Here is a 27,725-nt window from a genome sequence, read left to right as displayed (position 1 = left end):
AAAGCGCTACAGTTTTACTGTTCCCCCAAGTTTTATGTTTTTTGATATCATATTTTACATCTTTGTATTTTGTGTATCCCTTAACTAATTTTAGATGTAATTTTACTATTTCATCTTTTAACCTCCATACAAGCTTTATAATGACTATATTTACTATATATTTGCCTTTACCAGTAAGTTTTTTTCCTTTCATAATTTTCTCACTTCTAGTTATGGCCTTTTCTTTTCCTTTTAAAGAAATAAATGCCTTTAACATTTCTAACAAGGCCAGTTCAGTGATGATGAACTCCTTTAGTGTCTGCTTGTCTGGGAAGCAATTTATCTCTCCTTCAACTTTAAATAATAACTTTCCTGGGTGGATTATTCTTGGTTGTAACTTCTTCCTTTCAGTGCTTCGAATATACCATGGCAGTTCCTTCTGACTTGTTAACATTCTGCTGAAAAATCAGCTGATAATCTTATGAGTTCCCTTGTACATACATAACTAGCTGTTTTTCTCTTATTGCTTTAAAGAACCTCTCTAAGTTTTGACATTTTAATCATAATGTGTCTAAATGTGAGTCTTTGGGGGTTCATATTTTTAGGGACTTTCTGTGCTTCCTGAAATTGAATGTCTGTTTCCTTTACCAGGTTAGGAAAGTTTTCAACCATTATTTCTCCAAATACATTTTCTGTCTTTTCTCTCTTGCTTCTCCTTCTGGGAGCCCTATTACGCAAATATTAGTATACTTGATGTTAATTCACAGGTCTCTTAAACTATTTTCAATTTTTAAATTTTTTTCTTTTTTCTGTTCTGATTGGTGATTTCTCCTACCCTGTAATCCAGATCACTGATTTGCTTTTAATTGCCTCTAGTGTATTTTTCTTCTCAATTATTATACTCTTCCATCCTGATTGGGTCATTTTTAATATTTTCTATCTCTTTGTTGAAGTTTTCACTAAGTTCATCTGTTCTTCTCCTGAGTTTGATGGCATCATCTGGTTATTACTTTCAACTCTTTATCTGATAAAGTGTTTATCTCTATTTCATTTAGCTCTTTTTCTGAGATGCTGTCTTTTTATTTTGTTTGGAAGGTATTCCTCTGTCTCCTCAATTTGCCTAACTCTGTTTGTTTCTACATATTAGGTTTATCAGCTACATCTTGAAAGAGTGGCCTTATGTAGAAGGTATTCTGTTGGGCCCAGTAGTGGACTCCACCCTAGAAACCAGAGCCAGATTCCCCAGAGTTATCCCCTGTGTATGCTATATGGGCCATCTGGTGGTTGGGACACAACTGCTACAGCTGCTGTGTTTCATGGGACTGACCCCTGGCCAACCTGGCTATGTGGCTCATCCATGACTGCTGTTAATGCTCTACTTGGCAGGCCTCGTCCCCAGCCCAGCTGTGTGTGGGACCTGGCTGTGACTGATATGGGCACAATGATTTGCAGGGTTGGTGCCCCAGAATGGGAGCCTCTTTAGGGGGTGTCAGTGTAGAACACGACTGCCTTTTGGGTTTGTGGTGGTGCCTTCCCAGAGTGGGAGCCACTCTGGGGAAGCACTGCTGGATGGCCAGGACCATCTTCTGGGTAGGGCAGGGAGGGACCACTTGGAGAGGCCAGCCAGTGCAGTCAGATTGGACAGGGCTAGTTCTCAGGGGAATGCCAGGGTGAGGTATGTAGTATTATTTATGTTCATACAGGATAACATAAATGTCTCATGCCAGCACCAGGACAGCTAGGTGGAAGGATGATCAAAAAAAAAAAAAAGCTTGCCAGTACTTTCATCCCTGGACAAAATTCCCACTGAATCTCTGTCCCTCCCACACACATCCTGAAATTAGTCAGTGAATTTCCTTCTTATACGCTCCAGGCACTTTTCAAGCTAATGCTTCTTCACTGGGACTCAGAATAAATGGGTTTTTGTGTGAGCTTTTCTAGAGTGGAGTCTTGTTTTCTCACAGCTCTCTGACTTTCCTGGATGTAAGCCCTGCTGGTTTTCAATGTGAGACATTACGGGGGCTCATCTTCCTGGTACAGGTCCCCTGTGTTGGGGAACCCAATGTAGGGCTTGGGCCCCTTGCTCCACAGGGGAAACCCTATAGCTATGATATGTCTTCCACCTATAGATCAGCACACTGTGGGTGGGAGTTCTTACTACGCTGTGTTTCTACCTCCTATATTTCTTTATGTGGGCTTTTTATAATATCCCTGGTTGTAGAAAATCTGTTCTACTAATCATCAGAACATTCTCAGGGACAGTTACTCTGTGTGTAGTTGCAGTTTGGTGTGTCCACACGAGGTAAACTCAGGATCTTTCAACTCTACCACCCTGGTCTGGCTCCTCCGTGATTCATCTTCTTTCCTAGACTATGAGTTCCTTCTTGGCAGGCTCTGCCTCTGAAACATTTTTGTATAATTTCTCAATAATGCTACAAATACTGCATACAGTTAATTTCAATAAGCATTTTTACTTATGTTGGAGTAAATGGAAATTTTAAATATATACATCCCTTTCTCAGATTAAATTCATCTTCAAAATTTCAAGATGGATGGTATGCCAACATTCATGCAAATGAAAAACAGGAGTTTTATTAACTACAAGCTCAAGTAACTATTAAAAAGTCAGAATTTTACTTGGATATTTTGACAGAAGTATAAGTGTCTATAACAAGGGTGATAGCTATGGTACTATATATGGCAATAACCCTCTATCATGGTTTTATAAACGCTATAGTAATATATTTCAAACTTTAAGAACACTGGAAAACTGGAGGACATCTGAAATAGAATAATTAAAAATATGAAGATGTGGGGGGTTCAGTTCAAGGTAATGATGTAGCAGACCCTTGAACTCATGTCCTCCAACACACACACCAAATCTATGGAAATAAATGGGAAAATCCCTCTGAAAGAAACTCAGAAGCTAGCTGAGTGACTCCTATGCATCAGGCAATCAAGATAACACCCACATCAAAACATGTAGGAGAGGCCAAAGCAAACTCTCTCCACAATCATCAGGGCTACTCATAGCCAAGAGGGAGCTCATAACTTCCTGCATCTCTGTTTGATCTCCACACTTTATACCCCACTTTTTATACTTTTACTTAAGAGATGGGCCCCTAAGACATCCAGCTTTGAAAGTTGGTGGGGTTTTCACACACAATACTCACAACAAAAGACAAACTCTTAGAAAGATATTAAGGAGGAGTTCCTGTCGTGGTGCAGTGGAAACAAATCTGACTAGGAACCATGAGGTTGCTGGTTCAATCCCTGGCCTCACTCAGTGGGTCAAGGATCCGGCATTGCCGTGAGCTGTGGTATAGGTCACAGACTCGGCTCGGACCTGTCGTTGCTATGGCTGTGGCATAGGCCGGCAGCTGTAGCTTCGATTAGACCCCTAACCTGGGAGGGAACCTCCACATGCCATGGGTGTGGCTCTAAAAAGAAAAAAAAAAAAAGAGGTCAATGTGGACCTACTGTGGTGATACCCCTAGGATCCAGCAGCAGACTAAAACACAGCCACCATTTCCATAAAAGAAGGCTATGTGTTTAACTTAACAGCTGTAATCTGAGGTGCCTATTTTAGGCACATATAAACAGGCTGACTGCAAAACTCTGCACATATTTTAGTCACACATAAACAGGCTGACTGTAAAACTCTCCAGAGACCAGGAGGAAAGCAACTCTTTCACACTCTCTCTGCCTTGATCCAGGTTTCTGATATGTCTCAGAGAAACTTATGTACATGTCTAAAACCCTCGGATAAAATAGACTTTAATAAGAGACAAAGAAGGTCATTATATAAAGATAAAATGGTCCATCCAACTAGAGGATAAAACATATGCAAATATTTGTGCATCCAATATAGCAAATATAAACTGATCTAATGGGAAAAACAGACAGCAGTGCAATAAAAGCAACCCACTAACATCAATGGGTAGATCATCCAGACTAAAAAAAAAATAAATCAATAAAGATATAATGGACTAGAGTGACATGTTAGACCAGTTGAACTTAACAGACATTTACAGAACATTCTATCCTAAATAAGCAGAATATACATTCTTCTTATGCTCACAAGGAAAATCCTCCACAATATATCATGTTAAGCCAAAAACAAGTCTTTATAAATTTAGGAACACTGAATTCACATCAAGCAACTTTTAGAGCTACAATGGTACAGAACTAGAAATGAATTACAAGAAGAAAACTGGAAAATTCATAAATACATTAAAATTAAACAAGCTGTTACTGAATAACCAATGTGTCAAAGAAGGGAAAAAAAGAGAAATCAAAAAATATCTTGAAACAAATGAAAAAGAGAATACAATATATCAAAGCTATACAATTTACCAATATAATATACCAATATGCCAAAGATACAAGAGAAACAGTTCTAGAGTTTAGTAATAAGTGCCTACATTAAGAAAGAAAATATCTGAAATAAATAATCCAACTTTATATCCTAAGGAACCAGTAATACTCCAAGGAATTAGTAAAAGAAGAACTAAGTATGAAGTTAGTAAAAGCAAGGAAATAAGAAAGATCAGAGTAGAAATAAATGAAATAGAGACTAAAAAAACAATCAAAATGATCAGTTGAACTCACAGCTTTTTTTTAAATTACTCAATGAATTTTATTACATTTATAGTTGTACAACAACCATCACAACCAAATTTTATAGCATTTCCATCCCATACCCTCAGTATATCCCCTCACCTCCCAATGTCTCATTTGGAGACCGTAAGTTTTTCAAAGTCTGTAAGTCAGTATCTGTTCTGCAAAGAAGTTCATTGTGTCCTTTTTTTAGATTCCACAGGTAAGTGATAGCATTTGATGTTGGTGTCTCATTGTCTGACTGACTTCACTTAGCATGATAATTTCTAGGTCCATCCATGTTGCTAAAAATGCCAGTATTCCATTCCTTTTAATGGCTGAGTAATATTCTATTGCATATATGTACCACCTCTTCTTGATCCACTCCTCTGTCGATGGACGTGTAGGTTGTTTCCATGCCTTGGCTATTATACCTAATGATTCAGTGAACATTGGAGTACATGTGTCTTTTTGAGTCATGGTTTTCTCTGGGTAGATGCCCAGGAGTGTGACTGCTAGATCAAATGGTAGTTCTATTTTTAGTTTTCTGAGGAATCTCCATACTGTTTTCCACGGTGGTTGCACCAATTTAAAATCCCACCAACAATGTAAGACAGTTCCTTTTTTTCCACACCCTCTCCAGCACTTATTGTTTGTAGACTTTTTGATGATGGCCATTCTGGCTGGTGTAAGGTGGTACCTCATAGTGTTCCACTTGAATTTGCATTTCTCTAATAATGAGTAATGTTGAATATTTTTTCATGTGTTTTTTTGGCCATCTGTATGTCTTCTTTGGAGATATGTCTGTTTAGATCTCCTGCTCATTTGTTGATGGGGTGAAAGCAAGGAAATAAGAATGATCAGAGTAGAAATAAATGAAATAGAGACAAAAAAAAATCAAAATGATCAGCTGAACTCACAGCTAGTTTTTGAAAATGATAAAAAACAGACAGACCTCTAGACTCACCAAGAAACAAGAGAGGAATCAAATAACTAAAATCAGAAACAAAGAGATGTTATAACTGAAACCACAGAAGGATAATAAAAAAATACTAAGAACATTAACACACAAATTGTATAACCTAGAAAAAAAATGGAAAAATCCTAGAAACATATAGCCTACCAAGAGAGAATCAAGAAGAAATAGAAAATATGAACAGAATAACAAGAAAGTAGATTAAATCAGTGATCAAAACTTCCCAACAAATAAAAGTCCAGGACCAGCTGGCTTCATTGGTGAAATCCACCAAACATCTAAAGAACTAATGCCAATCCTTCCCAAGTTCTTCCCCAAAAGGAGAATAGAAAGTAACTCAGGCCAGCATCACCCTGATGTCTAAGCCAGACAAAGACATTATATGAAGAAAAAAGTACAGGAAAATCTATCTGATGAACATGGATGTAAAAACATTCAACAAAATATTAGCCGAACCAAATTCAACTACTCATTGAAAGGATAATATGCTATGACCAAGTGGAATCCATCCTTGAGATGCAAGGATGTTTCATCATAAGCAAATCAGCTAAGGTGACAGAACACCTTAACAGGATAAAGGATAAAAATCACAACCATTTCAATTGATGCAGAAAAAGCCTTTGACAAAAGTAAACATCTTTTTAGGCAAAAAAACTTCAGCTTTTAATAAATTACCTCAACCCAATAAAGTCCATACGTGATAAGCTTACAGGTAGCATCATACTCAAAATGAAAAACTGAAAACTTTTCCTCTAAGATTTCAATGCTCACTCACTCTCATCACTTTTTTTTTTTGGCTGTGCTCACAGCTTGTGAAAGTTCCTGGGCCAGCGATCAAACCTGTGGCACAGCAGTAACCTGAGCCACTGCAGTGACAACACAAAGTCCTTAACCCACTCTGCCACAAGGGAACTCCTCTCATCACTTTTATTCAACACAGTATTGGAAGTTATCCAGGACAATTAGGAAAGTAAAAGAAATAAAAGGCATCATATTGGAAAGGAAGAATAAAACTATCTCTACTCACAGATATGATATACGTAGAAAAAACCCTGGATACTTCACCAAAAAACGTTTAGAACTAATAAAGCAATGTATCCAAGTTGCAGGATATAAAATAAATATATACATAAATAAATTGTATTTATATACACTAATAATAAACTATCAGAAAGAGAAATTAAGGAGAAAGTCCAATTCACAATTGCATCAAAACTAAGACATTTAATAAAGAATAAACTTAACCAAGGAGGTGAATGGCCAGTACAGTGAAAACTTCAAGACAGTGAAAAAATAAATTGAATAAGATACAAATGAATGGAACAATAGTCCATGCTCATGAATTGGAAGAATTAATATTATAAAAATGTCCATACTGCTCAAAACCATCTACAGATTCAAAATTTCAGTAGTATTTTTCATAGAAATAGAACAATATTATAATTTGTATGGCAACAAAAAGGATCCCTGGATAGCCAAAGCAATCTTCAGAAACAACAAAGCTAGACTCATCATGCTTCCAGATTTCAAACTATATTACAAATTGACAATAATCAAAACAAGATAGTATTGGCATAAAAACAGACACATAGATCAATGGAGCAGAATAAAGAGCCCGGAAATAAATGCATGGATATGGTTGATTTATTTATGACAAAGGAGCCAATAGTATACAACAGGGAAAGGATAGTCTCTCCAATAAATGATATCGAGAAAACCAGACAACTACCTGAAAAAAAATGAATTTGGACCCCCTATCTTACACCACAGAAAAATCAACTCAAAATAAACTAAAAACTTGAATATAAGGCCTGAAACCATACAACTTCTAGAAGAAAACATAGGCAGTAAGCTCCTTAACATCAGTCTTGGTGATGATTTTTTGAATTTGACACCAAATGCAAAGGCAACAAAAAGTAAAATTCATCAAGTGGGACTATGCCAAACTAAAGTTTCCGTACAGCAAAGGAAACTATCAATAAAATAAAAAGGCAACCTATGAAACGGGAGAAAATATTTGAAAATGACATGTTCAATTGGTAGTTAATACCCAAAATACATAAAGAACTCACCACTAAATAGCAAAAGTCAAACAATCCAATTTACAAATGTGCAGAGGATTTGAACAGACATTGTTCCAAAGAAGAATTACAAATGGTTAACAAGTACATGAAAAGTTGTTCAACATCGCTAATCATCAGGTAAGTGAAAATCAAAACTATAATAAAATACCACCTCACCTCTGAAAGAATGGTTCTTATCAAAAACAGAAGACCTTATGTGTTGGTGAGGATGTGGAAAAAGGGAACTCTTGTGGACTGTTGGTGAAAGTGTAAATTTGTGCAGCCACTATGGAAAGCAGTAGGGAGATTTTCAAAAAATGAAAAACAGAACTACTGGAGTTCCCGTCATGGCACAGTGGAAACCAATCTGACTGGGAACCATGAGGTTGAGAGTTTGACCCCTGGCCTCAGTGGGTTAAGGATTAGCATTGCCATGAGCTGTGGTGTAGGTAGCAGGTGCAGCTCGGATCTGGCATTGCTGTGGCTGTGGTGTAGGCTGGCAACTGTAGCTCTGATTAGACCCTTAGCCTGGGAACCTCCACATGCCATAGGTGAGGCCCTAAAAAGCAAAAATAATAAATAAATAGATACATAGATACATAGATAGGTAGATAGGTAGGTAGATAGATAGATAGATAGATAGATAGACAGACAGACAGACAGACAGACAGACAGACAGATAGAACGAACGAACAAACTACCATACGATCCAGCAATTCCACTTTGGGGGTATTTACCCTAAGTAAAATTACTGTCTCAAAAAGATAACTGAACACTCATGTTCAGTGCAGATTATTTACAATAGCCAAAACATGGAAGCAACCCAAGTGTCCACGGATGGATGAATAAAGACAAAGGGATATTACTTGGCCATAAAAAAAGAAGAATTCTTACCATTTGCAATAACAGAAATGGGCCTTGAGGGCATTGTGCTAAGTGAAATAAGTAATAATAGAAAGGCAAATATTATATGGTATAACTTATACATGGAATGTAAAACGAAAAGCAAAATCCCAGAACCCATGGATACAAAGAACAGATTGTGGTTGCCAGAGATAGGGGCTGAGGGAGAGAGCAAAATGAGTGAAAAAGATAAAAACTTATAGTTATAAAATAAATAATTTCTGGATATAATTTATGGTGACTATAGAAAACAATACTGTATTGTATTTTGAAGGTTACTAAGAATAAATGTTAAAAGTTCTCATCACAAGAACAAAAGTTTGTGTGTTGTTATGAACATTAACTTATCGTGATAACCATTTTTCAATATATACACATATCAGATTATCATGTTGTACACCTAAACTAATACAATATTATGCCAGTTATATCCTAATTAAAAAAAATGAAGATTGTGGAAAACATGTTCTATGAAGAATGACTAGTGGTATACAGTCTCAAGAAGGGAAAATGTGGGTGCTGAAATATGGAAGTGAGAATAAGCATACTCTGAATTGCTCTGTAATACCCTGTATTTCTTACCTGCAAAACTTTATACACAATATACAGTTGTATATTTCCTATAGGGTTGCTATGAGGATGAAGTCATTGTTAAATACTTAGATAGTTCCTGAAATGCAGTAAGAACTATAAACATATTAGTTATTATTATCATTATTATCCCCTTAAGAGTTGAACAGGGGACAATGATATGCAGGCAATTTTTCTCCGTGTAAGAGTTTCGTGATAATTAGAATTTTTCAACCTCTCAAACTAGTGAAATATTTTACTTTCAACTTAAATGCCTTTAAGTCAGAAACTTAGAGAATTTCAGTGTTGGGAAGAAGTCAGACTCCATAATCTCCCAAACTGTATGTAGGAAAATACTGATGAGCTGAACATGGCTTTATCCATAAATGACCAAGTGATTTGGAAAGGCACTCTGCACATGTCTGCAAGATGGTAAGGAATGTTCTATGTTCCCTTCCTATGGCACTGGAGTGAAATTCTTTATAGTCAGTAATGTCTCCTGTCAGCCAGAATATGTGCATGGAGAGATTTATGACCATAGGTACAGAACTCTAAAATTAGGATTCTTTAGACATAAAGAAAAATAAGGGTGTCGGTTTAGAAGAAAGACACAACGAAAAAAAGTCAGACATTGGCATAGTGCCCACTCCCCAACTTTGTCTAAAATGTACCTTCTTTGCAGAGGCTAAGCAAGGGTGCTAGCTGGTGAATATGTCATGGAAGGTGTAATGTTCCTAATCTGATTACAATGTTCTCATCACCTATAGGAGAAAGTCAATGAAAGAAACCTATCATTTTATTTCCACCTAGAAAATCTACAAAGGCTTGTACAGGACTGGCTTTGTGCTGCTGTACTTCCTTTTTGTGTGTGTACATATTTGGGTAAGAAGAACTGTAGAACATATGTCAATTTTTCATACTAAAATAATTATCTTAAATTAAAAGAAATGACATCAGAGACACCAGGATTCTACACAATAGTAAGAAAGTGAGCCCAATGTAATTCTTTACAAAAGAAAAGTCCATGTCATTGGCTCAGTAGTTACACTAAAGCTATTACTTTAACCTTAAGTTTTCATAAATTTCACCATCTCAGACTAATAAATCACTTGCACATAGAAAGGTGTCAAACAAGTTCTCTCCTATCCTACATTTGGCAAATATCATAACTTCTTAAACTATCAGTCTCTAACACCTGTTGATTTGCACCTAATTAAACAACGTCTACTATATATTGAGTGATGTAGCAGAATTATTGATTGCAAAACAACAAACCCCCCTCTGGATAGTTAAAGCATGTATTAAATGTATCAAAGGATATTAGTTTGGGGGTCATGGGGAGGGCCAGAGTCTGGTATGGAGGAAGAAACAATGCTCAAACCCTTCAAGGAATTCTCCAGAATGTGGGATTTGTGTGGAATTGCCGAAAGAGAAAAGCAGTAATAAAGAAATTAAGAATTCATGAAGATGAAAGAGTGTAGCAGATTAACTACAGAGGCCACTGAGGCATCAATGTGTGGAAAATGCAAGCTCTTACAATACTTTCTTCTTCCATATTTTTCATTCATAAACTCAACAAATAGGGTTGGTGCCTTTGGGAGTAATAAAGTGGAAAATAAAATGTGAACATACAACAGTGAAAGCAAAATGTAAAGAGAAGCCACAGCTCCAGGAATGCAGATACAGCTACACTGTAAGACTATCTGAGGACTTCAAGACTTCAAGTTTTAATTCACTCGAGTTAATTAGAAATGGCTGTGAACACAAGGTCCATAAAACAAATTATGGTTTTTATTGGAGTTTAAATGATCCGAGCTATATAGAGACGGGAGAATTGCTGTCATTGAGGCTGAGAGACTGACACAGTCTACTGCAAACAAGTACTCAAAGCTGGGGCTTGAGAGGTTTAGGACTAGGCTGAGTAAATGCCCCCATAATGCAAATAAGAAGTAATACAGATGTTGTCATAGAGCAACAAAGATGAGAAAAGTCATTTCATGATTACCTTCCATTATCAGTTTCCCAGTTTTCTATAGAAACTATTTTAAGCAAAAGAGAAATCAATTTGGGGATAAAATTAAAATTCTAATTTTCCATTTTGCTCCACCAGAAACCATGAATCTTATTTGCTATGTGATACTTTCTAAAAATAGAGATTAAAAAAATCCTTTTTAGAGAGAGAAAATACATTATTTCAGAAAACAGAACTGACTCTGGAAACTTTGAGAAGACTAGGCAGAGACTAAGAGGGAAAAGGAATGAAACAGAACTCGACTTACACTTTAAATTTGGAAGGAAGCTGGAAATGCTGAATGAGTTCTTTCCAATGTCCTAAAACACGTTCCTGTCCTTATTCCTACTCAACACCTCCAAGCTACTAAGTTAATGACTCCAACCTCAAGGAATCCAAAATACGCCAACATTTATAATAACCAAACTCTGGAGTTCCTTTAATGAGGCTAACCTGTGAAGCAGGCAGATGGCAGGGAATTGTATTCTTACCTTTTTTTTTCCTGCAAAAACCTTGGGCGAGTGTTCCTGGGTGTTAAAAAAAAAAGCTGCCTAGTGGCTGCAAAGAGAAGCTTGAACAGAAGGAAATGCAACAGGACCCCTCAAATGCTGCTGGGCTCGCAAGACCCCAGTGGTGCCTAAGGTAGAGCCTTTATAAGAGATACTCGCCCTGACCCACCTGGGGCCTGCCCGCCTATGGAAGGCAGTTTCGTGATCGCATTCATCTTGATGAGTTTCACCTGCTTATCTAGAAAGTCTCTCTCTCTCCAGGAAGTCACAGAGTTTCATGCAGGTCCACCCAGGGTATTCGGATCCCAAACGGCCTGGTTCAGGTTCTTCTCCAGGGCCACTGTGGCTTCCATGGTGTCCAGGGCTCTACCTCACTCACCGTGTGACCCATTGACTTCTGAGTATCCTGGAAGTGGGTGTGGCCTTTGCATTGGTTTTGCATCTTCAAGAGACGCTGGGCACCTTTGAGCTTTTCCTTGGCCAACTCACAGAAGAGGTAGCCCAGGCCCTCTGGAGCCACAAGTTCTCAGTCAACACAGAAGCCCAGAGAGATATTTTGTTGATGAGGAATGGGATCCGAAGCTACTACTGGTAGCCTGAAGGACAATAAAGGTACAGCTCCACTCACCTGTTTTAGCTGCTGATCCAACCTCTTCATGAGGAAGCAAAAAGGAATGTGTACCACCCTTTCTTGGACAGCATTGGTTCAACTTCCTGATTGTATATTGATCAAAGAGAGGAGCGGCACCAGAGGACAGCTTGTTGGGAGGTGTTGACAGCACTGCATCGCCAGTAACTCTAAGCTGCAGTGAAGGAAAGCAGTCTGTGTGTAAGGCAATGCAGCTTTGAAACAAATCACAGCCTCTTTCCTCAAAGGCCCTATGATAAAAACATTCCGGAATTTTATCTTTGTCTCCCACCCCATCTTCTCTCTCATGAACTCCACTTCATAAAATCTATAGCATGCAGTTCTGTCCTTATTAAATTCTGCTTGCCGTTATATGTCTTTGTCCCTAAATGGCTGCACATGGAGGGCAGAGAACTTGTTCTCACCACTTTTACTTTTTTTTTTTTTTTTTTGTCTTTTTGCCTTTTCTAGGCCCACACCCATGGCATATGGAGGTTCCCAGCCTAGGGGGCTAGGGGTCCAATTGGAGCTGCAGCAGCCGGCCTACACCACAGCTCACGGGAATGCTAGATCCTTAACCCACTGAGAAAGGCCAGGGATCACACCCGCAACCTCATGGTTCCTAGTCGGATTCGTTAACCACTGAGCCACGACAGGAACTCCTGTTCTTACCACTTTTGTATCTGACCCTAAGCCCAGTGCAGTTGGAAGCCACCATGATTGCTGGTGGAATGGACTTCCCAACAGCCTCCTCTATTTCTCCCTTCCACCACTTGCTTCTGGCCTAAAACATCAGACTGCTGGCAAAAATGCTCACTTGTAGTAATGCTGTTCAGCTCACCTTGGAGAAGTTTGACCTGCCTGACGAACATAAAAACCTTGCTGAGGAGAAAAGATGACTAAAAAATTGTTAACAACCAGCTAAATCACCACCATCACACAACATTTCATATTGCATTGTGACAGCATGGGGGCTTCTGTTGAGGGCAGAAATAATCTTTCTTTTGAAGGCACTGTGGAAAGGAAGGTAAATGAACTGAGGAGGTACCTTAGATTTGAGGCAAGCTGGCCCTTTAAAGGCCATGAAAAACCAGTCAGAAATGCTCAGAATCACCAAAGGTTGAAACCAAATCATCCCCTCTAAATTGGAGTTCTCTGAGTGTGTCTCAGAATAAAGACTGCATTAGCAGATTTGGAGAGGTTGCAAAGATGCTAATGAAGCATGAACTACCTCCTCTCTGAAGAGCTTTCTGGGCGCCAGGCCACCCTCTGGCTTCCTTTTCTATTTATGTATGTATGTATTTATATTCTTAATTAATGGAAATGTCAACTCCCATTAGGTCAGGAGGAGTCAGTAATAAAAAGCTAGAGTACTGGGGAAGGGTAAAAACTCTTCTTTCAGTGCCAAGATTCTGGTCACATGGCTGGCTTGGCCTGGGCAGAGAAAATACATTTGCTAGTTTTGTTTTTGTTTTTGTTTTGTTTTTAGGGCCACACCCGTGGCATGTGGAGGTTCCTAGGCTGGGGGTCGAATTGGAGCTGTAGCCTACGACACAGCCACAGCAACGCAGGATCCAATCCACGTCTGCGACCTACACCACAGCTCATGGCAATGCCAAATCCTTAACCCACTTAGTGAGGTCAGGGATCAAACCTGCATCCTCATAGATACTACTCGGGTTCATTAACCACCAAGCCACAAAGGGAACTTTTCCATTTGCTACTTCTATATACAAGCGATGGAGCCCGTGTTGATAGTCCATTGACCTCCAGGGTATCTAGAAGGTTTTTTTTTTCCTTATTGAAGTATAGTTGATTTGCAATATTATATTAGTTTCAGGTATACAACATAGCAATTCAATATTTTTATAGATTATACTCCATTTAACATTATTATAAAACAATGGCTATATTTCCCTGTGATATATATCTTTGTTGCTTATCTATTTTTAAAAAATAGCATTGATGGTCACTGACAACTGTAAATTTTGGTTAAAAATAACTATGTTTTGATTAAAATAGTCTTTATAAAAGTATTTAAATGGATGTATAAAGTATTTATTTATTAGAAGAGGGAAAACTGTTAATCTTATAGGCTAAGTGCCAAAAATTCTATGGGAAAAAGGAAAGACCTATTGTTCACCACCCAATTTCCTTAGTACAAAATAGTGCCTGCTGAAGCCAAATATTTTTACATGAGAAAAAAATAGGAGTCCTATATTTGGAAATAATTTTAATTTTCCATTAATAATGTAAATAATCAAGTAACATATTACCATTTAACATCTTTATAACTTAGGTCCTCTCAGCTGGTGATGTTTCCCAGGAAGTAACTTTGGAATATTATAAAAATCTATAGAAAAGTATCATACATAATTGCAAAACACTAGAAACATGCATGTCTTTTAAAGTTAAGAATAAAATATAGATGCAACTTCAATTACTGACACTTTCCAACAATGTTTTTGAATTTCTAACCAATGAATAAGATGAAAAATTTAATAAAGTTAGGAATATTAGAAAAAATTTGTTAGAATTTTAAGTCTACATATATATATTTTTCTTTTTAGGGCCACATCTGTGGCATACAGAAGTTCCCAGGTTAGGGGTAAATTTGAAGCTGCAGCTGCCAGCCTATAACACTGCCACAGCAGTGTGAGATCTGAACCATGTCTGCAACCTATACCACAGCTCACAGAAACACCAAATCCTTAACCCACTGAGTGAGGCCCGGGATCAAACCCGCATCCTCATGGATACTAGTTGGGTTCTTAACCTACTTAGCCACAACAGGAACTCCAAAGAGTATATTATTTTAATTTTAGAAAATACTAAGCAATAAACTGAAGAACAATAATGTATTCAATAAAGTAGTAATTATTTTCCTATAAAGCAACAATAACGTTTAACAGGTCAATGGCAAAATACCTCATTTAAAATTAATCCAAGGAGTTCCCGTAGTGTTTCAGTGGTAATGAACCCAACTAGTATCTGTGAGGATTCGGGTTTGATCCCTGGCCTCACTCAGTGGGTTAAGGATCCAGAGTTGCTGTGAGCTATGGTTTAGGTTGCAGACACGTCTCTGATCTGGCATTGCTGTGGCCGGCAGCTACAGTTCCAATTCAACTCCTAGCCTGGGTACTTCCATATGCCATGGGGATGGCCCTAAAAAGATAAAAATAAAATAAAATTAAATTAAATTAATCCAAATACTGCAAAATGCCCAAGAATAAATATAAAAGTAAATGTACAAGAGCTATACTTACAAAAATAATTATAAAACTTTGCTAAGGGTCATAAAAGAAGATATGGGTAAGTGGAGAGATGTTTTAATGTGTTGTCTATTTGAAAAGTGATTGTAAAGCTTATCTGTAGGAATGTATAAGAAAAAATATATAACAGTAAAAAAGAACAGTGAGTGAGGACTATTCTAGATATCAAAATAAACTATAAAGCTAAATTATTAAAATAGTGTACCTAGCACTTGAGGAAAAAGGTAAATAAAAATCAGTGGGTCAAACTGGATAAGCCATATACATATGATCAAGTTGGCACTTTAAAGTAATAGAGAAGAGTTAACTATTCTTAAAATGGCATTAGGATAATTTGAAAATATTTAGAAAAAGAAAGAAAAAGGACCCTTTTATATGTCATATACAAAAGTAATTAACAGATGAAATGAGAAACAAAATGCAAAAACTATAAAAAGATTAGAAAAATCGGAAGAGATTACTTTCATAATCATTATTTGAGTAAGGTGTCCCGATGAAAAACTTAGGAAAATATTTTCAAATCTTAACCACTTAAAAATTAGAATATTTATATAGGGGTAAAAATCGTAAAGTTAAAATTCAAATCTCAAAGAAAATATTAATACCAATGAGCTATCTAAAGTTTCTAGAAATATATAAAAATTAATTCAAAAGGTAAAGAACAGGAAATATAGTACTTACAACTACCCTATGTATCTTTAAATAGAAATTTAATCTCAGTGGCAATTAAAATCATAAAGACTATGAAGTTCATCTCTTTGAAGTCAATACCCATGCATATTTATGATTTCAAAAAGAAGTGCTAAAAGAGGTTGTTTCTTTTAGATGTTTCAGCAATGGAAGTTTTATATACTTATTCAAGTGCCTTAACCGAATACTTCTGCAAAAATACAATCATCTCTGAAAACTTGTAAGTGTTAAACACAATTAAAAACTCAAATCACAACACAATTATACAAATTGAAACCTCTAAAATATAGGCATTTTAAAATGCTAAATTTCTCATATTTAAAAACACAAGAAACAAAAAGAATAACTTACACACAGATTATAAAAGTTACGAAGAGGTTAAAATGGTAATATACATATTGTCAGTGTAGATATATGACCTGTGTGTCCCTGCCATAAATTCTGCATACTTTCAAGCAAGCACAGTCTTAAATTTTTATTTCCTAGTGTATAGCCCAGTTCTTTATATCCAGAAGAAGCCTAAAAAATATTTGCTGAATGACAGGCAATCTTTACCTCCTTCCTAGAATATATATATGCCAAATTTTTCTTTGTATTAGCCCCCATGAATATAAATGGAATATGTACATACACAGATTTCTTTGAATTATTTAATAATGAAAAAATACATATATATATATTCTGTAATCTTTATCTGCTTCTGAATACTTATACATAAATTCAAATATCATAATTTAACAAGCTGCACCTATTAGGTGTCGTGGATATATTACCTCAAGTTAATTCACCAGGACTTCACTGAATAGAAAGAGGCAATCTGGAAGATTCTAGGTTGTTAGGTTAGCTTGATTAAAGTTAGTACATTTCCAGAGTTCCCTGGTGGCTCATCAGTTTAAGGATCTGGTGTTGTCACTGCTGTGGCTTGGGTCACTGCTGAGACAGGGGTTCAGCCCTGGCCCAGGAACTTTCACATGCCATGGCAGGGCCAAAAAAAACCCAAAAAGGTTAGTACATTTCCTAGCAGTGGATTTCTAAAGCACAGTAACAACATAAATGAAGGAATGATGAATGAAATGTGCTCACGTTTGTCTTCTACATTAACCAGATTTAATGCAGCCAATAAATCAACAAAGAAAACCCAGTTAGCCATATAACTAAACAGAAACAGGTAACTGGCAAGAGCAAGCCAACTTCACACATAAGTCTTCCAAATCTTTTAGGTTTTTAGCTGGTAGAAATGAATAAGCATTTCCCAATTATAAATATGGCTTTCAAGCACGTAGTATAATTCAAGTTGTATATAACAACTGTGACTGGTTAGTGCATTGTGTTCATCTCCCTAAGGTGATAAACTTACCTCCTAGTTTGTCTAGTTAACTATACTTTCTCCCATTAATAAACATTTCTTATTTAATGTGGAAATCTTTATTCCAAAAGAGCGCCAAACAAAAAAGAAAGAATCAGAAAGAATAGGTTTGCAATAAAACAAAGTCTATTTTCTACTACTAGTGGGAATGATGATGCTAGCTAACACATAATGAGTTAGTGTGATATTTAGTTGTTACTGTATATTGGGCAATGTCACAATCACTATGTATTAGCTAATTTGACTCTAATATCTTATTTGTATTATTTCCACTTAAGAAATAAGACAAAAGGTGAGGAAACTGAGCCGGAGAGGTGGTGCTGGTACATGTATCTTCTTTGAAGAATTTGCATGAGTTCACACTGAGTCATTAATGCTCACACATCATATTTATATGTACTTAAACAACTAGTAGTGAATGCTAAGAAGTTGGAGATTTTCGTGGCCCACAGTGAGTATAGTTGTAAATATATGTACATCTATACATACATTTGTGTGCATGTGCATGCTTGTGCATGTGCACCCACATATGCCTGAGGTCATTAACTTATAAAGATTGTTCTCTTTGAGAATGAGGGTGGAAAAGCACTGAGGCTCCCATCTAGTTGCTGGGAACCATGGTCGAGATTAAGGCATCCACTGACTGATCTACCCTCATTCTTTCCTTTCCTTTTCTGTGTGACACACCTCATGTGGCTAAGGAAAAGCATTCTATTTTTTTTTTTTTTTTTGTCTTTTATTTTGCCATTTCTTGGGTCGCTCTTGTGGCATATGGAGGTTCCCAGGCTAGGGGTCTAACCGGAGCTGCAGCCACCGGCCTACGCTAGGGCCACAGCAACACGGGATCCGAGCCGCGTCTGCAACCTACACCACAGCTCATGGCAACGCCGGATCGTTAACCCACTGAGCAAGGGCAGGGATCAAACCTGCAACCTCATGGTTCCTAGTCAGATTTGTTAACCACTGCGTAGCTAAGGAAAAGCAAAGCAACTGTGCCAAGATGATGGACTATACTTATCTGATGTAGAAATTATTTTCCCTGACTGGCATTATGAAAGAGAAGTTCTTACGTCTTGGTGCAAAATGGTGATGTAACCATCATATATCACAAGCCTCTAGAAATTTTCACGGTGCATTCACGTGAGAAAGACTCAAAGATGCAAATAACATATTAGTGATATAGGAAATAGTTCTGACCACACTTTGAGACCTGCTGTCCTGTGCACAATGAATAAAGAATAATTATTTTTTTGGTGAACCCAGGAAGTATTCACCAAAGATTCTTTGGACAAATATTTTAAACACAAATTTCATATTAAAAATTTTTTTTTTTGTCTTTTTGCTATTTCTTTGGGCCGCTCCCGCGGCATATGGAGGTTCCCAGGCTAGGGGTCTAATCGGAGCTGTAGCTACTGGCCTACGCCAGAGCCACAGCAACGTGAGATCCGAGCCGCGTCTGCAACCTACACCACAGCTCACGGCAACGCCGGATCATTAACCCACTGAGCAAGGGCAGGGACCGAACCCGCAACCTCATGGTTCCTAGTCGGATTCGTTAACCACTGCACCACGACGGGAACTCCATATTAAAATTTTTAAAAATATTCTAAGTAATATAGACACATATCCTTTAACATCTTTTCCCCAGCTATGGTTCCCAGCATTACCTTCTCAGGCCATCTACTCACAGAGAATCATGGTGGTTTCCAGATTCATGCTTTGCCACTGTTTTTTAGGGTCGCACATTCAGCACATGGAGGTTCCCAGACTAGGAGTTGAATCAGAGCTGTAGCCACTGGCCTACATCACAGACCCAGCAACACCAGATGCAAGCCACATCTATGACCTATACCACAGGTCACTGCAGCACAGGATCCTTAACCCACTGAGCAAGGCCAGGGACTGAACCTGCACGCTCATGGATACTAGTCAGTTTTGATTCTGCTGTGCCATGACACAAACTCCTGACACTACCTTTTTACAGATGGTTTACATTGCTATTGAGAAAGAACTCACTGTGCTAAGTTAGGTATTACATCATATACAAAAGACTCTACATCAAGCTCTCCTAATTTTTGGAACAAATTCAGTACTAGCAAGGTCACCAGCCTCAGTATGCAAAAATTCTTGAAAAGTCTCAACTATACCAGAGTTCCAGAGAGAAAATCTGTTAAATTTCTTGTTATCCAAGGATTACTCTGCAAAAGAAAAATGATTCAGCATTCACTAAAGAACATTTGTGAGAATTATCAGATATTACACCCATTAAAAATTAATGGACTTGTTATTTTTAAAAACAGTAGGAAAAATATCTCATGTAGATTACCTTTGGTCTTGCAAGGGAGCATTAATTTCTAATCTCTAGAAGAATTTCCTGGAAAAATAACTTTTCCTAATTGGCTTTAAAAACGTCAGGGGCTGATAATTTTCAGCACTCAAATAACAGGCTTGATTTTTTTTCAAATTTTAACTTCAATAGAAAAATATATAAAGTATCATTTTAGAAGATTAGAACATGTAAATAAACATAACACACATGATATAACATAAAATGGGTTTGGTAAATATTAAAATGGTTAATTTTCTTTGGCTTTCTAGGGCCACACCTGCAACATATGGAAGTTCCCAGGCTAGGGGTTGAATCAGAGCTGTAGCTGAGGGCCACAGCCATAGCCAGAGCAATGCGGGATTCGAGCTGCTTCTGTGACCTACACCACAGCTCATGGCAATGCCGGATCCTTAATCCACTGATCAAGACCAGACATTGAAGCTACATCCTCATGTGCACTAGTCAGGTTTGTTACTGCTGAGCCACAATGGGGACTCCCAAGTTTTATTGAGGTATATTTAATTTACAAGGTTGTGGTAATTTCTGCTGTACAGCAAATTGACCCAGTCATTCATATACACATATCCATTCTCTCTTAGATTCTTTTCCCACACAGATTATCATGGTATACTGGGTAGACTTCTCTGTGCTATACATCAGGTCCCCATTGGCTAATCATTCCATATATCTCAGTGTGCATATGCCAATCCTAAATCTCCAGTCCATCTCTCCCACTCCCTCACCTGTCCCCTTTGGTAACCATAAGTTTTTCAAAATCTATGAGTTTGTTTCTGTTCTGCAAATAAGTTCATTTGTATTTAGATAAGTTCATTTTTTTTAGATTCCACATATAGGTGATATTATATGATGCTTGTCTTTCACTGTCTAACTTCTCTTAGTAAAATAGTTTCTAGGTCTATCCATGTTGCTGCAAATGGCATTATCTCATACTTTTTTACGGCTGAGTAATATTCCTATATCTATACATCACATCTTCTTTATCCATTCCTCTGTTGATCTATTGATGAACATTTATGTTGCTTCCATGTCTTGGCTATTGTAAATAGTGCTGCAATAACACTGGGGTGAATATATCTTTTAGAATTATGGCTTTCTCTGGATAGATGCCCAGAAGTGGGACTGCTGGGTCCTATGGTAGTTCTATTTTTAGTATTTTGAGGAACTTCCATACTGTTTTCCATAGTGTCTGCACCAATGTATATTCCCACTAACAGTATGAGGGCTCTCTTGTCTCCACACCCTCTCCAGCATTTATTATTTATAGGCTTTTTGATGATGGCCACTCTGGCTAGTGTAAGGTGGTAGGTGCCTCATAGTAGTTTTGATTTGCATTTCTCTAATAATTAGTGATGTTGAGCATCTTTTCATGTGTTTTTTGGCCATCCATATGTTTTCTTTGGAGAAATGTCTATTTATATCTTCCGTGAATTTTTTGTATTGGGTTGTTTTTTCTTTTGATACTGAGCTGCAGGAGATGTTTGTATATTTTGGAGATTAATCATTTGTCAGCTGCTTCATTTCTCCCATTCTGTAGTTGTGCTTTTGTTTTGTTTATGGTTTCCTTTGCTGTGCAAAAACTTTCAAATTGAATTAGGTCCCATTTGTTTATTTTTGTTTTTATTGTCATTACTCTAGGAGGTGAATCTGAGAAGATATTGTTGTAGTTTATCTCAGCAAGTGTTCAGCATATGATCAGAAAGAGAAATTAGGGAAACAATACCATTTATCAACACATCAAAAAGAAAAAAAAAAACCTAGGCATAAACCTAGCTAAAGAGACAAAAGACCTGTACTCTGAAAACTATAAGACCCTGATGAAAGAAATCAAAGATGACACAAACTGATGGAAAGATATACCATGTTCTTCAATTGGAAGAATCAATATGGTCAAAAGAGTGTACTATCCAAGGAAATCTACAAATTCAACCCCTATTAAATTACCAATGGCATTTTTCACAGAACTAGATCAAAAAAATTTTAAATAGTATGCTACTGACACAAAAGCAGAAATATAGATCAACAGAACAGGATAGAAAGTCTAGAAATAAATCCAAGCACCTATGGTCAATTAATCTATGACAAAGGAGGCAAGAATATACAATGGGGAATGCTTCTTGAAGTTGCTCTTAGCAATAATTTTTGGCTATGCCACCAAACACACAGGAAGAGGAGAAAAAAATTAAAAAATGTGAGCATATCACACTAAAAAGCTTTTGCACAGCAAAGGAACAACAAAATGAAATGGCAACCTACAGAATTTTATAAAATATGTATCTGCAAAACATGTAACTAATAAAAGGTTAATATCCCAAAACATATTAAAAATTATAAATTCAATTTTAGAACCCAGACAATACAATTTAAAAAATGGGCAGGGGACATGAATAGATATTTCTGCAAAGAAAACATGCAAACAAAAAACAGGCACATGAAAAGATGCTCAATATCGCCAATCATCAAGGAAATGCAAATCAAAATCACAATGAGCTATCACCTCACACCTGTCAGAATGACTAATATGAAACAAATAAAACAAAACAATTATTGGCAAGGTTGTGAAGAAAAAGGAACCCTTGCACACTGTCAGAAAGAATGTAAATTAATGCAAACACTATGGAAAAGAGTATGAAGACTCCTCAGAAAATTAAAAACAGGACTACCATATGAACCAACAATTTCGTTTCTGGGTATATACCCAAATGAATGAAATCGAGATCATGGAAAAGAATCTGTGCTCCCATATTTATTGCAGAATTATTCATGATGAAGCCAAGACATGGAAGCAAACTAAATGTCCCTTGATGGACAAATTGATAAAGAAAATGTGCTGTGTACACATAGAATGGAACACTAGTCACCTCTAAAAAGAAGGAATTCTGGGAGGGGGAGGGAGTGGGATGGATTGGGAGCTTGGGGTTAATATTGCCTTTGGAATGGACTAGCAATGAGATCAATGTGTAGCACTGGGAACTACATCTAGTCACTTATGATGGAGCGTGATAATGTGAGGAAAAAAGAATGTATACATGTATGTTTAACTGGGTCACCATGCTGCACAGTAGAAAAAAAAATAATGTATTGGGGAAATAAAAAAATAAAAATAAAATAAAATAAAATAAAAATAAAAAGAAGGAATTCCTACAATTTACAATAATATGGATGAACATAGAGGACATTATGGTAAGTGAAATAAGCCATACACAGATGGATAAATACTATGTGATACCACTTATATGAGAAATCTAAACAGTCAAACTTATAAAATCAAAGAGTAGAATAAAGGGTGCCAGGTGCTGGGGAGCAGGAAGATGGGGAGATATTTGTCAAGGAGTACAAGCCTCAGTTATGCAAGATGAATAAGTCCTAGAGATTTTCTATAAAATACAGCACCTATAGTTAATAATACTGAATTATATATTTGAAAATTCACTAAATGTAGTATTTATATTAAGTATTCTTATAAAACATGATGATAAAGAGGGCAAGAGTAATCTATTGGACGTAATGGATAGATTTATGGTACTGATTGTGGTGGTCCCTTCACAAATGTATACTTATGTCCAACTCATCCAGCTGTATACACTGAATAGTAGTTTTTTGTATGTCAATCATAAATGAAATATTTTAAAAAATATTTCAAAAATTGGGCAGTTAAAACATGTTTATTTGTTTTAACTGCCCAATTTTGTTTCTACTCGAACAGATACTAAGTTATTGGTTCACTGTTATATGAGAGGACTAAATGATAGGTATTCACTAATCTGACAAAAATTCCAGAGGACAAGAAAAAACAAAACTGGTAATATGACCACAGTCTTTTTCTGACCAGTGAGTAGTAGAAAAAGAGAAGAAAAGAATTGAAACCCAAGTACAAATTACATTTCTTATCTTTGCTATCATCGTTATCCTCAGTAAAGTGAGTCATGCATATCACTTTTGGAATGTTTTTTTTTCCAATTTGTTATTAACATTTGCCACAGAGCCAAATACAGACACCTCCAAATAATCGAGCTTGCTGAAAACACTCTGAACTTGAACAGGGACCAATCTAGCTTGAGGCTGTCATTGTCAGAAAATTGTTCCCTGGAGAAACTGAACAGGCAAAGGAAAAAATTCTAGATATTTGGGTATCTGAAAGGAAATAATGCAGCTTTCAACCAATTAACCCTACAGTGAGGCAAACCAATCAACAAGGCCTGTTGCTGAAATCTGCTATTTTATTGCCTTTGGCACACACACACAGGCTATCTAGGACTCACTAGACACTTAAGGAAGGCCTCAGACAAGAGAGACAAAAACAAAGAAAAGCAAAACTTGGAAAAAACACGTTGCTGAAAAAAAAATCAAGAAAAAAGTCCAAAACCCATAATTAATACACTTTGAGACATAAAAAGCAATCTATAGAAAACAAAACAAGAAAACAAAACTATAAGCAAGAGTATTTGGGGTGGTGGGCAGGAGTTGAAAACATAACAGTAAAAGTTTTACATTAAGTTTGGGTATAAAAGATAAATTGAGAAAAATCTCTCAGAAATATTAACAAACAAAAAATACTATAAAGAAAAATAGGGAAGAAAAGGTATGAGAGGGCAGAGGGGAAGGAAGAGGGAGAGAATTGAGAGCAAACAGAAAGGTGAATTTGACAACCCAACTAAGAAGGGAATCTAGATTTACTTTGGCTATGTCAAAAGTTCAGAAATAACAGAAGACAAATTAATCATTAAAGTAGTAATTTAAAAAAGTTTCTTGTGCATACACCAAAAAAATAGCTTCAGAATCGGAAACACTCAAATTAAATGTTAAATGAGGCTCTAGGTATATTTTTAAAGGCAGTAACTATTTTTTCTTTCCAGTGGTTGTTTACAATCTTAGAATTTTTTTAAACTATAGAGAATTGGTCAATGAATATCTCCTATCAATTGCGGGAAACCGTTTAAGTTGTGCTTATGATTCCCAGAGGCAGAAGCAAGCAATGACCCAGGTCAAGTTAATATTGTGAAACAAGCTAAGTTAAGCTTCGTTTGTATGACTAAACTGATTTTGTCTGCTCCAGGAATTTTCAAGCTTGCTGCCCATTTGTGTTTGATTTAAACACCATTAAAAAGAGAAGATATATGTGCAATCAGTATTGGACTCACTGAGACACCAGGCTTCAGGACAAGAGGAAACTAACCTAGAAGGATATTTTTTATTTTCCAAGTCAGGAGGAAGGATAGAGGGAAGGGGATAACTGAAGCACGTCTACTGAATCCCTGTGTTCAGTTTCACAGCTCATGAATACTCTTCTTTAGAGAAAATGTCTCTTCTGTGGAGAATTACAGACAATTTGTGAGAGCATCCTCGACGTATTACTTGCAAAGTATATATCAGATCTAATTGTAAATGAAAATAATGCTCTAATTTGGAGAGATCTCTCTGTACCCCAAATGAACTGAGCCCAAACCAAATAATTGTGGTTATTCCAGGCCTCAAAACGTCTCTAAAAAATAGATTTTGATTTTTCACAAACTATAATCTAAAACATGTCTCTCCATAACACATCATACTGAGACCTACTGATGTCCTTTGGAACCAAAAGAGACCTGCAGTTTTTTGGTTTGTTTATTTGTTTTAATTTTCTATGAGCCCAAGGATAATTCCATATAAACAAGCAGCTTTCTTCCAAACCTCAAAACAAAGTATTTTTTATAGGCACAACAGAAGACAAAGTTTGATTTAATTGAGCTCTGAGAGTTTGACCTCTCAGGGAGGGAGTTAACCTTGCAGAACTTTTGGGAGAGTGCTGGTGAGGGGGTTGGGGGCTGGGTAGGGAAAAAGACTGCCCCATATGATAAGCCAGCCGCAACTGCTAAGTTTGGACCCTGTTAAGATACCTAACCATGGCAGAGTGGTGCTTCCTGAAGCAAGATTAGCGAGAAAAGGAATAGGGCTGATGGCAAAGATTATGACATATCTTGTGGCTGTCAGCATTAGATTATATTCAGGAATGACAATCAAAATTGTAACTAGAATGGCATGTCAAGAACAATAAAAACAGAACAGCTGCTGAGGTATTTGATCAAACGCTTGTCTAAGTACTTCTGTGAAAGTTATTAAGTTACTAAGGTTAATAACCAACTGCCCTTCAGATAGGGATAGTCTCCTGGATTACCCAGGTAAGCCCAATGCAACCCAATGCAATAACAGGAGACCTAAAGAGCAGAAAAGGAAGCCAGAAGAAGCAGTAAGAAAGATGAAGCACAGATGGAGGTTAGACAGATTTCAAGTGTGAGGAGGAGTCAACATACAGTTGTTGAGTCTGTGATACAGGGACTCATGTGGAGCTAAGGCTCTAGGCTGACAGCCAACAAGGAAACGAGGACCTCAGTCCACCACAACAAAATGGATTTTGCCAACAACCTGAATGAGTTTGGAAACAGGCCTTTTCCAGACCTTTCAGTTAAGAGCCCTTGACTCAGTGTCTGAGATGCAGATCAGAGAACCCAATCAAGCCAACCCAGACCTACAGGACTGTGAAATAACAAAGTTGTGCTATTTTAAGCTGCTAAATTTGTGGTAATTTGTTACAACAGCAATAAAAATCTAATATAAATGCCCAGACTATCAGTAGAAATTGCGCATAGGCTATACATTGTAACTGCACACTACCAGCCCTGGCTATTCCATTGAACATTTTACCTGTAACTGGTATTACTACCCAACTAACCACTGAAATTCAGAAAGTTTGTTGCTGCTTATCTCCTCCTACATTCTATTTACAATCATAAAGTAAATACCTAAATATTCATTATCCCTGTAGACTAATCCCATCTTGTATAGGTATTTAGTGGCAAGGGCCAATAATATTGATACTTAATAATTTCATACCTTGGACTCTAACCCACTCAAAACATTCTAGAGGTTCACATGCTTGATATAGGAGACTGTTAACAGCATTTTATGTAATAATAAAGAATAAATAAAATCCATCATGGCACAAATATTATGTGAAATATTATGAAACCCTGAATAGATTTTTTTGAAGGACATAATCTCTATATACTAAATGAAAGCAGGATACTAAATTGAATCCATGGTCTGAGTCTAATTTTATTAAAAATACAAATATACTTGCACATACAATGAAGACTGGAAAGAAATACATTGTTAGAGTGATAACTAATGCGTGGTAGGTTTTTAGTAATGTTTAGTTTATTTGCAGCTTTCATCAAATTTCTATTATTACTTTGAAATTTCATATTTTTAAAAAATACTCATCATTGTAGAATTAGTTTTCTATTTATATATTTGGTACAAATTCTATATATTACTTTGCCAAATTGACCTTCTAGCACATTGGTTTCTTCATTTTTAAAAATAGATTGACCCAAAGGATCTAACATTTCTTTAAACACAAAAATTCTAAGACTATCTAAATATAGAAGTGTTTAGAAACCCTAGGTTTATAATATCACCTAGAGTCACCACTTGGACTTGGCACTTTGCTATTGTCCTCTTTCATGTCACTGTTGCATAGGTCCTTCATGAGCACTTTTTAACTCTGAACATGAGTGATCTCTTAGATCACAGTAAACGAGCTTCTTATTTTCCATCCTATCATTACATGAGTTTTGAATACAGTTAAGAAAGTAAAAACAAGAGCACAAACCATTGGGAAATTGCTATCTTAATTTGTCTTGATATTATTCTAAGAAATATTCCTATGTAAAATGAAAACTACATAGAATTGTTTGGGACTTTCTTTTTTGTTTGGTTGTCTTTTTTAGGGTTCCACCTGCAGCATATGGAGGTTCCTAGGCTAGGGGTCGA

The 27,725-nt window shown here is 36.7% G+C and overlaps 1 protein-coding gene across 4 annotated transcripts in view; it reads right to left on the bottom strand.

The window, feature by feature from the left end:
- Window positions 1–27,725, bottom strand: part of LOC110256311 (uncharacterized) — a 611,762-nt gene that overhangs the window by 577,588 nt on the left and 6,449 nt on the right. For all 4 annotated transcript variants that reach the window (XM_084990011.1, XM_084990015.1, XM_084990014.1 and 1 more), the window contains exon 2: window positions 12,239–12,413. In XM_084990011.1, coding sequence (XP_084846137.1) covers window positions 12,239–12,413 — 175 coding nt within the window. The remainder of the gene's footprint in view (window positions 1–12,238; window positions 12,414–27,725) is intronic.

Source organism: Sus scrofa, chromosome 13, assembly GCF_054392235.1.
Source record: "Sus scrofa isolate SSC_HxYL_T2T_F1_AM1 chromosome 13, Sscrofa_HxYL_maternal_Yorkshire_Landrace_v2.0, whole genome shotgun sequence".
Taxonomy (NCBI): Eukaryota; Metazoa; Chordata; class Mammalia; order Artiodactyla; family Suidae; genus Sus; species Sus scrofa.
Note: the sequence above shows the minus strand (reverse complement) of the source record. Positions and strands in the feature narration are given on the sequence as shown.